We start from the raw sequence: 16695 nt of genomic DNA on the forward strand, positions 1-16695 counted from the left end.
AACTGAAGTTTAAATGTTAAGTTACAACTAACTTTTAAACTTTAACCTTTAACTCTTATAGGTTAAAGTGTATATGTAGCACACTACCAGGTGATTCTTCTGCTCCTGCTCCAATTTTCAAACTTCTATTTTCAGAGAAAATAATATTTGAGGGCAAGGAGAGTCTCTGCTACTACCCAGTACTCTGATTACTGTGAGTGGGCATTCACCCAATGATTCTGACCATCTATGTTGGGAATGGACGCCTAGAACTATAGCAAGACAAAGTTCATGCAATTAAAGGCTTTGCCTCCATTAATGGATTTTGAGGGCTCAGCTAGTAAAGAATCTGCCTGCAATGCAGGAGACCTGGATTCAATCCCTGGGTTGGGAAGATCCCTAGAGAAGGGAAAGGCTACCCACTCCATTATTCTGGCCTGGAGAATTCCATGGACTGTATAGATTTTGGACTGTAACGGATTTTGAAATATTTTCAATGACATGCAAAGTTATTTAAACATACAATTAAATACGTTAATTTTGAGCTTGTTTGATAACCATTCTTTGTACTTCCTATTTGTTGACTTTTTAAAGTTTGCTCATTGAGTTAACTTTTAAAGTAAGTCCATATTTTACTTGTTGTTGTCATCAGTAACTGAGCGTAGTATATATACCTTGGAACGTGATGCAGTTGGAAGATACTTGCTTGCAATGGCTGTCACAGGACTTCTTTTCCTCCTCTTGATATTCCTTCTGGAGACCACCTTGTGGAAAGTGAAAACCTTTGTGTTTCGCTACATTTTGTTTGGTATCTTCAAAAAATCCAATAAGGTAAGTATCTTATTGAATCAGAGATATTTCTAAGACCAAAAGCAATCTCTATCTGCCTAACCTCATTACTAAGATATAGGAATATAAATCACTCCATGTTGCCTGGGATCGATATGAATCAAAGATGTTTATCATAATTTGAATTTTGGTTTCTAAACATTATGACCTCTACCAGTCAGAACATGATACTGTAAAATATTTTGATCATAATAGAAAGGTTTCCCATGAACATCTCCTGTGTCAGAAAACCATTCCCTCCCAAAATTGCTCGTTCACCCTAACTTGATCCCTGCATAGTTCTAATAAACTCCCAAATGATATTGATTCTGTTGGCCTACAGAATGCATATTTAATAGCACATCTCTATTGCAGTTGTTTTCTAATGTTGGTATTTGTCAAAATCTCCTGGACTCTTTCTTAAAGTACAAAATTTTGGTCTCTGTTCTACTGCTAAATAAAAAGTCTATATAGAAAAATCAGTTGTATATCTATATATAAGCCACAAACAAAAAGTTAAATATAAAATTATGTCATTCGAATAGCATAAAAACATTCAAATGGTGTTATTTGAATTAAAAAAAAAATACCCAGGAATGAATCTAACAGAAGTTATGGAAGACATTTTCATGGAATATTACAAAAAAACAATTGAAATATTAAAGAAGACCTATATAAATGAAGAAATATACCATGTTCTTGCTTTGAAAAACCCATTCATAGGGAGATGACAATTTTCCCTAAATTAATCTAAAGATTTAATGCAATCTCAATCAAAATCCTGTGTGTGTGTGTGTGTGTGTGTGTGCAGAATGATCATCTGATCAATTGATTCTAAAGTTTACATGGAAATGTAAAGTGATTTAAAAATGTACACAGAAATGCAAAGTGTTAAGAATCTCCAAGGAAATATTGAGAAAGAACAAATATGGTAGACATATACTACCATATATGTGTTTTTTAAACTATAGTTAATTAAGGCAGAGAAATAGAGCAATGTAACAGAAAGAATAATTTTTTCTTAAAGGGTGGTTATCTGCATAAGCTCAGATTTTTAGAAATGCAACTTTTCAGGCCCCATCCCTGACCTACTGAACCAGAAGATTTGGGGTTGGAACCCATTATTCTTATTTTAACGAGCCACTCAAGTAATTCTGTGCATGCTAAAGTTTGAGAACAATGGAATAAAATGTCTAGAAATAGATGCACAAATATGACAGAATTGACACAAAATGCAGTGAAGAGAGAACGTTCATCTCAATTAATGATGCCGATTCAAATGGATTTCCATAAGCACATAATGAACTTTGATTCCCATCTTACTTCATACAGGTTGGTTTTAGTTTACAACTTTTCAGCAGCTAAATGTGAAAGATAAAGCAATAAAGCTTTCAGAACAAAAACATAGCAAATATAACCATGATAGTGAAGGCATAATCATCAAAAGACATCATTAAATGAGTCAAAAGGCAAGTCACACAAAGGAAAACTATTTTGAATTGAAAATCACTAATAATTTGGGCAGAAAATCCAATTTTAACATGAGCAAAAGACTTGAACACTGACTTTACAAAAATGAAGATACAAATATCAAGTCAAATAGTTCAGTCACTCAGTCGTGTCTGACTCTTTTTGACCCCATGAATCAGAGCACACCAGGCATCCCTGTCCATCAACAACTCCTAGAGTTTACTCAAACTCATGTCCATTGAGTCGGTGATGCCATCCAGCCATCTCATCCTCTGTCATCCCCTTCTCCTCCTGCCCCCAATCCCTCCCAGCATCAGGGTCTTTTCCAATGAGTCAACTCTTCACATGAGGTGGCCAAAGTATTGGAGTTTCAGCTTTACCATCAGTCCTTCCAATGAACACCCAAGGCTGATCTCCCCTAAAATGGTCTGGTTGGGTCTCCTTGCAGTCCAAGGGACTCTCAAGAATCTTCTCCAACATCACATTCAAAAGCATCAATTGTTCGGCACTCAGCTTTCCTCACAGTCCAACTCTCACATCCATACATGACCACTGGAAAAACCATAGCCTTGACTAGATGGACCTTTGTTGGCAAAGTAATGTCTCTGCTTTTGAATATGCTATCTAGGTTGGTCATAACTTTCCTTCCAAGGAGTAAGCATCTTTTAATTTCATGGCTGCAATCATTATCTGCAGTGATTTTGAAGCCCCCCAAAATAAAGTCTGGCACTGTTTCCACTGTTTCCCCATCTATTTCCCATGAAGTGATGGGACTAGATGCCATGATCTTAGTTTTCTGACTGTTGAGCTTTTAGCCAACTTTTTCACTCTCCTCTTTCACTTTCATCAAGAGGCTTTGTAGTTCCTCCTCACTTTCTGCCATAAGGGTGGTGTCATCTGCATATCTGAGGTTATTGATATTTCTCCCGGCAATCTTGATTCCAGCTTGTGCTTCTTCCAGCCCAGCGTTTCTCATGATGTACTCTGCATAGAAGTTAAATAAGCAGGGTGACAATACACAGCCTTAACATACTCCTTTTCCTATTTGGAACTAGTCTGTTGTTTCATGTCTAGTTCTAACTGTTGCTTCCTGACCTGCATATAGGTTTCTCAAGAGGCAGGTCAGGTGATCTGGTATTCCCATCTCTTTGAGAATTTTCCACAGTTTATTGTGATCCACATAGTCAAAGGATTTGGCATAGTCAATGAAGCAGAAATATATGCTTTTCTGGAACTCTCTTGCTTTTTCCATGATCCAGCAGATGTTGGCAATTTGATCTCTGGTTCCTCTGCCTTTTCTAAAACCAGCTTGAACATGTGGAAGTTCATGGTTCACATATTGCTGAAGCCTGGCTTGGAGAATTTTGAGCATTGCTTTACTAGCGAGAGCATATGTAAATGAACAACATCAACAGTCATTGGTAAGCGCAAAGAATGCCACTGAGAGATACCATAGTATACACATAAATATACTAAGTGTTGAAGAAACAGTACAACTGGAACCATCAAACATTGATGTTTGGAATATAAACTGATACTCCATTAGAAAATTGTCTGGCATTATCTTCAGGAGTCAGATAAAGATAGCAGAATAAAGTGTACTTGTTCCCAGAGAAATGCCAAAACCACATCTACAACTGTCTCCAATAGTAACCTAAAGACTGCTTATGCTGATGCTAAGTCACTTCAGTCGTGTCCGACTCTGTGCGACCCCATAGACGGCAGCCCACCAGGCTCCCCCATCCCTGGGATTCTCCAGGCAAGAACACTGGAGTGGGTTGCCATTTCCTTCTCCAATGCATGAAAGTGAAAAGGGAAAGTGAAGTCGCTCAGTCATGTCCGACTCTTAGCGACCCCATGGACTGCAGCCTACCAGGCTCCTCCGTCCATGGGATTTTCCAGGCAAGAGTACTGGAGTGGGGTGCCATCGCCTTCTCCTACCTAAAGACTAGCAGAACAAAATTCATATTGTTAAGGATATATAGAAAAGGCCACATCAAGATGGGTAGGAGGAGCAGAGATGTGGACTAGCCAAAACCCACAAGAGGAATATTACCCCAAGAAGTAATATTCAAGGAGAGAGGGGTTCAGGCTCCACATCAGGCTCACCAGCCCAAAAGACCTGCACTGGGAAGATAAGTCCCCATAATGTCGGACTTTGAGAATTGGTGGGATTTATAACCAGGAGAACCAGTTGGCTGTGGGAAATCAAAACTCCCCTTGTGAAGAGCTTGTATGCAAACTCAACTTTCTCCATGTCCCAGCACTGAGGACTTGCAAAGCACCTAGATCTTATAAGAAGGAAATTAATTGATTAATTTAAGGGCATATGCCAAAGGGTAAGATCTGGTGGAACTATCTCAAAGAACAGAAGTGCTAGTGGATGTCATATATTTTTAGTCTCCTTCTACTTAGCTGATCCATTGTTGGTGGGGATCATTTCTGTAATTCTCCAGATATATAACTAACATTGTGTGCCACACCCCAGCCTTATGCTAAGTGCCAGCCCAGCCCAATCCAGTTCCCCTGCTCAGTCCTCAAAGTGGCTCTCACTCCACCCTACCTGGCACCCCTCCAAATCATCTCCCTTTCCTGGAGACCAGCCCTGCACACTAGCACACCTACAATGGTCACAGCTGGGCCTCACAACCAGCCATACTGAGGGGCAATCCTGCTCACGAGCACACCTACAGTAGTTGTGACCAGGTCTCAGACAGTTGGGATGGGACCAACCAGTCTGCAAGGGCATTGCAGCAGCTACCAAGCCATGCAGCATGCCTTCAGGAATTGTGGCCCAATCACAACAGGAAGGCATGCTAGTATACACAAAGATATCCCTAGAGCACCTGGCCCTGATGACCAGGGGGGAGTTGTTCCACTGGGATTCACTGGACACCAGTGGTCTACATAACACCACTCTTTCAAGACCTAGTGCTATATCTGATATACCCCATACATAGAAACAAACAGAGAGTGAGGCAAAATGCAGAGACAACATGACAAAACCTCATAAAACAAAAGTAATAACAAAAGCAAGACAAAGCCTCATAAAAAGAACTAAATGAAACAAAAATAAACAATTATTAGATAAGGAATTCAAAGAAATAGTCATGAAAATCCTCACCAAACTCGGAAGAATGGATGAAATCAGTAAGCTTCAACAAAGAGTTAGAAAATATAAAAAAGAAGCAGTCAGAACTTCAGAATACAATAATAAATGAACATACACTTGAGTAACTTAACAGCACATTAGAGGATGCAGAAGAATGGATCAGCAATCTAGAAGACAGGTAGTAGAAATCACCCAATTGGAATAGCAAAAAAGGAAAAAGAATTTTTTAAAAAATGAGGGCAGTTTAAGGGACCTCTGTGAAAACATTAAGCATAATAATATTTACATTATAGGGATTACAGGAGGAGAATTAGGGGGCAGAAACTATATCTGAAGAAATAATGGCTGAAAATGTTTCTAAATTATTGAAGGAAACAGACATCCAAGTGCAAGAATCACAGAGTCCCAAACAAGATGAACCGAAAGACATTCATGCCAAAATACATTTTACTTAAAATAACAAAAATTAAAACTGAAGAGTCTTAAAAGCAGCAAGGGGAAAAAAAAAACAAAACTCGTTACATACAAGGGAACCACCAGAAGATTATCAATTGATTTTTCAGCAGAATCTTTACAGGTAGGTAGAGACTGATGCCATATATTCAAAGTACTGAAAGGAAAAAAAAAAAAAAAAAAAGACCAATAATACTCTACCTGGCAAGGATTCATTCAGAATTCAAGGAGAGAGAGTTTCCCAAAGAAGCAAAAGTTAAAGGAGTTTATCACCACTAAACAAGCCTTACAAGAAATAGTAAAGAGACTTCTTCAGGTAGAAAAAACAGAAAACGCCATAACTAGAAAAGGAAAATTATGAAAGGAAAAATGTTGCTAGTAAAAGAAAACATACAGTAAAGACAGTAGATCAACCACCTATAACAATAATATGAATGTTAAAAGACAAAAGTGGTAAAATGTATCTAAAACAATTAATTGTGCAATATACAAAATTAAAAGATGCAAAATGTGACATCAAAAACATAAAATGTGGGGCATGATTGTACTTTTAAAACATGTTTGAACTCAAGTGATCATCAACTTAGGCTGCTATATACATAGGTTGTTACATACAAACCTCATGGTAAACAAAAACAAAAAAGCTGTAATAGATACACAAAATTTAAGAAGGAGAAATGTAAACATAGCACTAAAGAAAGTCACCAAATTACAAAGAAAGAGACCAAGAAAGAATCAGAGAATAAACAGAAAACAACTAATGAAACAGCAATAAGTAAATACTATCAATAATTACTTTGAATATAAATGGAATAAATATTACAATCAAAAGACACAGAGTAGTTGACTGGATTTTTTTTTAAAGACCCATGTGTATGCAACCTTCAAAGACTTACTTCAGAGATAAAGACATATACATACTGAAAGAGAATTGATGGAAAAGATTTTCCATACAAATGAAAAGAAAGTTATGGTAGCAATGATTATATATTTTTAAAATTTACTTTAAAACAAACACTGTACTGAGATGAAAAGTTACATTATAGTTATAATATAAAAGTTATAATTACATAATTATAGAGTGATCAATACAATAAAAAGATATAACACTTGCAAATATCTATGTACCTAACAAAGGAATACAGGTATAAAGCAAGATAATGCCAGTTGTATAAAACTAGAAGAGGACTTTAACACCCCACTTGTTTTAATAGATAGACCATCCAGAAAGAAAATCAATGAGAAAGCATTCTATTGGGTTGGCCAAAAATGTTCCTTTGGGTTTTCTGATAGCATCTTATGGAAAAACATAAATGAAATTTTTGGCCAAAACAATACTTAAACAACAGGCAAGTTTGGCCTTGGAGTACAAAATGAAGCACAGAAAAGGTTATCAGACTTTTGCCAAGAAAGTGCACTGGTCATAGCAAACACACTCTTTCAACAACACAAGAGATGACTACACATGAACATCACCCATCTGGTCAATACTGAAATCAGATTGATTGTATTATTTGCGGCCAAAGATGGAGAAGCTCTATACAGTCAGCAAAAACAATACTGGGAGCAGACTATGGCTCAGATCATGAACTCTTTGTTACAAAGTTCACACTAAATTAAAGAAAGCAGGGAAAACCACTAGGCCCTTCCTTCAGGTATGACCTAAACTAAATTCTTTACAATTATACAGTGTAAGTGGCAAATAGATTCAAGGGATTAGATCTGATAGAGTGCCTGGAGAACTATGGATGGAGTTTCATAATGTTGTTCAGGAGGCAGTGATTAAAACCACCCCCAAGAAAAAGAAATTCAACAAGGCAAAATGGTTATCTGAGGAGGCCTTACAAATAGCTGAGAAAAGAAGAGAAGTAAAAGGCAAAGAGGAAAGGGAAGATATACCCAACTGAATCCAGATTTCCAAAGAATAGCAATGAGAGATAAGAAAGCCTTCCTAAGTGAATAATGCAAAGAAATAGAGGAAAACAATAGAATGGGAAAGACTAGACATCTCTTCAAGAATATGACAGATACCAAGGGAAATGTAATGCAAAGATGGGCACGATAAGACAGAAATGGTATGGGCCTAACAGAAGCAGAAGATGGGCGATGCCAAAGAATGTTCAAACTGCTACAGAAGTGCACTCATTTCACATGCTAGCAACGTTATGCTCAAAATCCTCCAAGCTAGGCTTCAACAGTATGTAAACCTAGAATTTCCAGATGTACAAGCTGGATTTAGAAAAGGCAGAGGAACCAGAGACCAAACTGCCAACATCTGTTGGATCATAGAAAAAGCAAGAGCATTCCAGAAAAACATCTACTACTGCTTCATTGACTATGCTAAAGCCTTTGACTATGTGGACCACAACAAACTGGGAAATTCTTAAAAATATGGGAATACCAGACCACCTTACCTGCCTCCTGAGAAACCCGTATCAGGTCAAGAAACAGTTAGAACTGGACATGGAACAGAAGACTAATTCAAAATTGGGAAAGCAATATGTCAAGGCTGTATATTGTCACCTAGCTTATTTAACTTATATGCAGACTACATCCAGCGAAATGCCAGACTGGATGAAGCACAAGCTGGAATCAAGTTTGCCAGGAGGAATATCAGTAATCTCAGGTATGCAGATGATACCACTCTTATGGCAGAAAGTGAAGATGAACTAAAGAGCCTCTTGATGAATGTGATAAAGGAGAGTGAAAAAGCTGGCTTAAAAGTCAACATTCAAAAAACTAATATCGTGGCATCTGGTCCTATCACTTCATGGCAAATAGATGGGGAAACAATGGAAAATGTGATAGACTTTATTTTCTTAAGCTCAAAAGTAACTGCAGATGGTTACTGCAGCCATGAAATTAAAAGACGTTTGCTCCTTGGAAAATAAGCTATGATAAACCTAGACAGTGTATTTAAGAGTAGAGACATTACTTTGCTGACAAAAGTCTCTATAGTCAAAGCTATGGTTTTTCCAGTAGTCATGTACAGATGTGTGAGTTGGGCCATCAAGAAGGCTGAATGCCAAAGAATTGATATTTTTAAACTGTGGTGTTGGAGAAGACTCTTGAGAGTCCCTTGGTCTGTGAGGAGATCAAACCTAAAGAAAATCAACCCTCAATATTCATTGAAAGCACTGAAGCTGAACTTCCAATACTTTGGCCACCTGTTGCAAAAGTCCAACTCACTGGGAAAGACCTTGATGCTGGGAAAGATAGAATGCAAGGGGAGAAGAGGACAAAAGAGGATGAGATGGTTGGATGGCATCACCAACTCAGTGGACCTGAGTTTGAGCAAGCTCCAAGAGATGGTAGACAAGGAGCCTGGCATGCTGCTGTCCATGGGGTTGCAAAGTGTCGGACACAATTGAGCAACTGAACAACAACAAATACTTAAATGACAGCCTAGATCAGGTTGATTTAATAGATATATATGAAATATTCCACCCCAACAGAATTCCCCTTCTTTTCAGGTTCACATAGGACTTTTTCACATTAGGCTGCAAAACAAATCTCAGTGAATTTAAGAAGACTGAAATCATATCAAGCATCTTTTCTGACCACTCTGGTATGAAAATTAAAATGAATTACAAGAAGACAATTATAAAAACCACAAGCATGTGGAAACTAACCAATATGTTGCTAGACATCCAATGGATCAGTGAAGATATCAAAGATGAAATAAAATGAAAATGGAAACACAGAGCTCCCAAATATATGGATTGTAGCAAAAGCAGTTCTAAGAAACTTTTCAGTGATCTATACCTACCTCAGGAAACAAGAAAAATCTGAGGTAAACAATCCCACCTCACACCTAAAAGAACCAGAAAAAGAACAAATGAAGCCCCAAGTTAGTAGAAGAAATGAAATAATAAAGATCAGAGTCAAAATAAATAGAAACTTTAAAAAAGTAGAAATCAATGAAACTAGAAGCTGGCCCTTTGAAAAGATAAACAAAAGTGGTAAACATTTAGCCAGATTCATTTTTAAAAACAGAGAGATAAAGTCCAAATGAAATCATAAATAAAAGAAGAGTTACAACTGACACTACAGATACAAAGGTTCATGAGTTTACTATAAACAATTACACAGCAACAAATTGGACAATTTTTAAGACAGAGATAAATTTCTAGAAACACACCATCTCCCAAGACTCAATCAGGAAGATACATAAAATCTTAACAGATCAACACTAATAATGAAGTCAAATCAGTATTCAAAATACTCCTAACAAAGTCTAAAAACTAGAGGGAATCACAGGTGAATTCTACCAAATATTTAAAGAAAGTTAATACCTATTATTCTCAAACTAGTTCAAAAAATTGAAAAGAACACTTCCAAACACAATCCATGAGGCCAGTATTCCCCTGATAGAAAAACCAAAAACACTACAAAAAAAAAAAACTACAGGCCAATATCCCTGAAGAACATAGATACAAAAATCCTCAACAAAATATTAGCAAACTGAATTCAACAATGCATTAAAAGGATTTTACACATGATCCTTCGTGTGTAAGAATGAATGATGAATTTGGATGGTTCATTATTCATTGAATGAATGAGTGACACATCATTCACTTGTTCAGTATCTGCAAAGCAATCAATATTATGCACATGTTAACAAAACCATGGGTAGAAGGACTATGATCACTTCAATAAATGCAGAAGAATCATTTGACAAAATCCAATATCTATTTATGATAAAAACACTCAACAAAGTGGGTATAAAGGGGACATATCTAAAATAATAAAAAGGCATTTCATGATAAACACACAGCTAATATCAAACTCAATAATGAAACACTGAAAGCTTTTCCTCAAAAATAAGGAACAAGAAAAGGATGTCCACTCTCACTTCTTGTATTTAACACAATATTGGAAGTCCTAGCCACAACAATCAGACAAGAAAGAGAAATAAAAGTTATCCAAATTGGAAGGGAAATGTGAAACTGTTAGTATCCACAGATGCCACTCTATATACAGAAAATCCAAAACACTATTAAAACTATAATAGACCAAAAACTATCATAACTAATAAATGAATTCAGTAAAGTTGCAGGGTAAAGATGAATACACAGAAATCTGATGCATTTCTAAATATTATAATAATGAACTAACAGAAAGAGAGATTAAGATGGCCAGCAGAAAAAATAAAATGATGCTCAACATCACTAATTTTCAGGGAAATGAAACCAAAATCACATAGTAATATCACTTCATACTAGTTAGATTGGCAAGTGATGATGTGGATAAAGGGAACCCTCAGGTCCACTGTTGGTGGGAATGTAAATTGGTACAGTCAATATAGAAAACAGTATATAAGTTCCTCAAAAAATTAAAAATAGAATTACCATATGATCCAGCAATTCCACTTTCAAATATTTATTAAAGAAAATGAAAGCACTAATTCTGAAACATGCATGCACCACTATGTTCACTGCTGCACTATTTACAATAGCCAAGGTTTAGAGGCCGTCTGAGGAAACAGTGTCAGACTTTATTTTTGTGGGCTCCAAAATCACTGCAGATGGTGATTGCAGCCATGAAATTAAAAGACGCTTACTCCTTGGAAGGAAAGTTATGACCAACCTAGATAGCATATTCAAAAACAGAGACATTACTTTGCCAACAAACGTCCGTCTAGTCAAGGCTATGGTTTTTCCTGTGGTCATGTATGGATGGGAGAGTTGGACTGTGAAGAAAGCTGAGCGCCGAAGAATTGATGCTTTTGAACTGTGGTATTGGAGAAGACTCTTGAGAGTCCCTTGGACTGCAAGGAGATCCAACCAGTCCATCCTAAAAGAGATCAGTCCTGGGTGTTCATTGGAAGGACAGATGCTAAAGCTGAAACTGCAATACTTTGGCCACCTCATGCGAAGAGCTGACTCATTGGAAAAGACTCTGATGCTGGGAGGGATTGGGGGCAGGAGGAGAAGGGGACGACAGAGGATGAGATGGCTGGATGGCATCACTGACTCGATGGACGTGAGTTTGGGTGAACTCCAGGAGTTGGTGATGGACAGGGAGGCCTGGCGTGCTGCAATTCATGGGGTCGCAAAGAGTCAGACATGACTGAGTGACTGAACTGAACTGAACTGAACTGAAGTGTCCATCAATAAATGAATGGATAAAAGCTATGATGTACATGTACATATGTCTTCCCAGGTCACGCTAGTGGCAAAGAGCCTGCATCCCAATGCAGGAAACATAAAAGATGTGAGTTCAATACTCAGGTAAGGAAGATCCCCTGGAGGAGGGCATAATAACCCACTCCAGTATTCTTGCCTGGAGAATCCCTTGGACCGAGGAGCCTGGAAGACTAGAATCCATAGGGACGCAAAGAGTCTGACACAACTGAAGTGACTTAATACACACACACACACACACACACACATGCACACACACAATATATTACTCAGCCATAAAAAAGGAATGAAAGTGCCCTATATATACCAAGGTAGATAGTCCTAGAGATCATTATGCTAAGTGAAATGTCAGATTGTCAATGTTGTTGAGTCGCTAAGTCAGGTCTGACTCTTGGCGACTGCAAAGACTACAGCACGCCAGGCTCCTTCATACTCCACTGTCTCCTGGAATGTGTTCAAATTCATGTGCATTGAGTCAGTGATGCTATGTAACCATTTTATCCTCTGCTACCCTTGACAGAGGAGCCAGACAGAGCAGCCTGGCATGATACATTCAGTAGATCACAAAAAGGAGAACTTTCGCCTACAATCTTTCCCAACATCAGTCTTTTCCAATGAATTGACTCTACACGTCAGGTAGCCAAAATATTGGAGCTTAAGCTTTAGCATCAGTCTTTCAAATGAATATTCAGGGTTTATTACCTTTAGGATTGACTGGTTTGAGCTCCCTGCAGTTCAAGGGACTCTCAAAAGAAAACCATAGCTTTGACTATACGGATCTTCACGAGCAAAGTAATGTCTATCTTTTTTGATATGCTGTCTCAGTTTGTCACAGCTTTTCTTCCAGGGAGCAAGCATCTTTTAATTTTATGGTTACAGTCACCATCTGCAGTGATTTTGGAATCTTAGGAAAGAAAATTGGTCACTGCTTCCACTTTGCTGCTGCTGCTGCTGCTAAGTCGCCTCAGTCATGTCCGACTCTGTGCAACCCCATAGGCGGCAGCCAACCAGGCTCCCCCTTCCCTGGGATTCTCCAGGCAAGAACACTAGAGTGGGTTGCCATTTCCTTCTCCAATGCATGAAAGTGAAAAGTGAAAATTAAGTCGCTCAGTTGTGCCTGACTCGTAGTGACCCCATGGACTGCAGCCTACCAGGCTCCTCCATCCATGGGATTTTCCAGGCAAGAGTACTGGAGTGGGGTGCCATTGCCTTCTCCGTGCTTCCACTTTATCCCCATCTATTTGCCATGAAGTGGTGGGACTGAATCCCATAATCTTAAATTTTTGATGTTGAGTTTCAAGTCAGCTTTTTCATTCTCCTCTTGCACCCTCATCAAGATGTTCTTTAGTTCCTCTTCACTCTCTGCCATTAGAGTGGCATCAACTGCATATATGAAGTTGTTGATATTTCTCCTGGCAATCTTGACTCAAGCTTGTGATGGAGACAATTACTATGACCTCGCTTATATGTGGGGTTCCATGGTGGATCAGTAGTAAAGAGCCTGCCTGCCAAGGCAGGAGATGTAGGTTTTGTCCCTAGGTCAGGATGATGCCCTGGCAAAGGAAATGGCAACCCACTCCAATATTATTACCTGGAAAAAACCTGGCATGATACAGTCAAGATCACAAAAAGTCAGACACAAATTAGTGACTAAACAATATACTTATATGTGGAGTCTAAAAAACCAAATGACAGAGACTCAACACAACAGAAACAGATTCATAGGGGCAGAGAACAAACTGGTGACCACAAGAGGCAATGGTGATCATTGCATGGCAGGGTTCAGACAAAAAGACAAAGACAAAAAGATTGAGATACAAAATTCCAGTTTAAAATAAATGTCATAGGTCATAATGTACACTATTGTGAATACTGTCAATAGTATTCCAAATACTTTGTATGATGACAGATGGTTACTAGATGTTGTGGTGATTAATTTGTAATGTATATTAATGTGAAGTTACTATGTTGTAGGGGGCTTCCCTTGTAGCTAATGTTAAGCTAACATGAAGCTAATATATTTTATAACTGTACTTCAAAATAATAAAACATTGTTTATATACATATTAAGTGTGCATAACAAGCTTCCCTTCTAAGTATAAATCCAACAGAGAAGCATAGTCATGTTCACTGAAAGACATTTGAAAGAATGTGCACAAAATATTATTTATATAAGACAAAGTTTAAGAAGGAAGCAAACCATATGTCTCTCAATAGCATAATGGATTTTAAAATGTCTATTCACACAATAGAATATAGCAATCAGAAGGAAGAGCCTATAACTTATGCAACAGCATAGAATAATCTCAGATACAAATTGCCACCAAATAAGTCAGATGTAAAATGTGTAAAGTAGAATTTCATTTATATAAAACAAAATTAATGTATAACAATACATAGTGAGTTACATGTCACATTTCTAGTTACTGAGGGGTAATATTCTGTTTACTTTATTGAGACTGATTACAATAAAACTTATTAAGATGTTGATTTATGATTTATGTACATATCTAGATATATGTTCTGACAAAATATAGTCCACTGGAAAAAGGAATGGAAAACCACTGCATTATTCTTGCCTTGAGAATCCCATGAACAGTATGAAGGGGCAGAAAGATGTAAAACTGCAAGATGAGCCCCCCAGATCAGCAGAAGTCCAATATGCTACTGGAGAAGAGTAGAGAAATAGCTCCAAAAAGAATGAAGAGGCTGAGCCAAAGCAGAAACAACCCCTAGTTGTGGATGTGTCTGGTGGTAAAAGTAAAGTCCAGTGCTGTAAGAACAATATTGTGTAGGAATCTGAAATGTTAGGTCCATGAATCAAGGTAAATTGAAAATGGTCAAACAGGTGTTGGCAAGAGTGAACATCAACATTTTTAGGAATCAGTGAAATAAAATGGGTGGGAATGGGTGAATTTAATTCAGATGACCATTATATCTACTATTGTGAACAAGAATCCCTTAGAAGAAATGGAGTAGCCTTGAGTCAACAAAAGAGTCTGAAATGCAGTACTTGGCTGCAATCTAAAAAATGACAGAATGATCCTTGTTCATTTTCAAGACAAATCATTCAGATTCACAGTAATCCAAGTCTATGTCCCAACAAATAGCACTGATAAAGGTGAAGTCAAACAGTTCTATGAAGACCTACAATATGTGATAGAACTAAGACCAAAAAGGATGTCTCTGTCATCATAGGGGATTGGAATGCAAAAGTAGGAAGTCAGGAGATACATGGAATAACAGGCAGGCAAATTTGGCCTTGGAGTACAAAATGAAGCAGGGCAAAGGCTATCAGAGTTTTGCCAAGAGCGCATACTGGTCATAGCAAACACTCTTTCAACAGCACAAGAGATGACTACACATGGACATCACCCATATGGTCAATACTGAAATCAGATTGATTATATTTTTGCAGCTGAAGATAGAAAACCTCTATACAGTCAGCAAAAACAAGACTGGGAGCTGACTGTGGCTCAGCTCATGAACTCTATATTGCAAAACTCACACTTGAAGAAAGTAAGGAAAACCACTAGGCCCTTCAAGTATGACCTAAACCAAATCCCTTACAATTATACAGTGTAAGAAACAAATAGATCCAAAGGATTATGTCTGATAGAGTGCCTGAAGAACTATGGTCAGGGGTTCCTAACATTGTACAGGACATAATGACCAAAATCAACCCCAAGAAAAAGAAATGCAAGAAGACAAAGTGATTGCATGAAGAGGCCTTACAAATAGCTGAGAAAAGAAGTGAAGTGAAAGGCAAAGGAGAAAGGGAAAGATATACCAACTGAATGCAGAGTTCCAAAGAATAGCAAGGAGAGATAAGAAAGCCTGCTTAAGTAAATAATGTAATGAAATAAAGGAAAACAATTGAATGGGAAAGACTAGAGAGCTCTTCAAGAAAATTAGAGATACCAAGGGACTATTTCATGTAAAGATTGGCACAATACATTATGATGGAAACAGTAAGGACCTAACAGAAGTAGAAGAGATTAAGAAGAGATTGCAAGAATACACTGAAGAACTGTACAAAATAGGTCTTCATGACCCACATAACAACTATGATGTGATCACTCACTTAGAGTCAGATTTCCTAGAGTGTGAAGTCAATTGGCCCTAGGAAGAATTACTAGGAACCAAGCTAATGGAGGTAATGGAATTCCAGCTGAGCTATTTTAATTCCTAAAAGATGACACTCTTAAAGTTTCAGCAATATGTCAGCAAATTTGAAACACTCTGACGACTGAAAAAGGTCAATTTTCATTCCAACTCCAAATAAGGGAAATGCCAAAGAATGTTCAAACTATCACACAAGTGCACTAATTTCACATGCTATTAAGGTAATGCTCAAAATAATTCAAACTAGGCTTCAACACTATTTTAGCCGAGAACTTCTAGATGTGGAAGTTGAATTTAGAAAAAGGCAGAAGAACCAGAGACCAAATAGCCAACATCCACTTGATCATAGAAAAAGCAAGAGAATTCCTGAAAAACATCTAATTCTGCTTCACTGACTATGCTAAAGCCTTTGACTATGTGAATCACAACAAACTATGGAAAATACTTAAAGAGATGAGAATACCAGACCACCTTACCTGCCTCCTGAGAAACCTGTATGCAGGTCAAGAAGCATGGTTAGAACAAGACATGGAAAAATGGACTGGTTCAACATTAAGAAAGGAGTACATCAAGGCTGTATAT

The 16695-nt window shown here is 37.7% G+C and overlaps 1 protein-coding gene across 1 annotated transcript in view; it reads left to right on the forward strand.

The window, feature by feature from the left end:
- LOC129637637 (phospholipid-transporting ATPase ABCA3-like) overlaps positions 1–16695 on the forward strand; it is a 195435-nt gene that overhangs the window by 153819 nt on the left and 24921 nt on the right. Inside the window, exon 22 of the mRNA XM_055561864.1 lies at positions 632–810. Coding sequence (XP_055417839.1) covers positions 632–810 — 179 coding nt within the window. The remainder of the gene's footprint in view (positions 1–631; positions 811–16695) is intronic.

The sequence above is a fragment of the Bubalus kerabau genome, chromosome 23, assembly GCF_029407905.1.
Source record: "Bubalus kerabau isolate K-KA32 ecotype Philippines breed swamp buffalo chromosome 23, PCC_UOA_SB_1v2, whole genome shotgun sequence".
In the NCBI taxonomy this organism is placed as follows: Eukaryota; Metazoa; Chordata; class Mammalia; order Artiodactyla; family Bovidae; genus Bubalus; species Bubalus kerabau.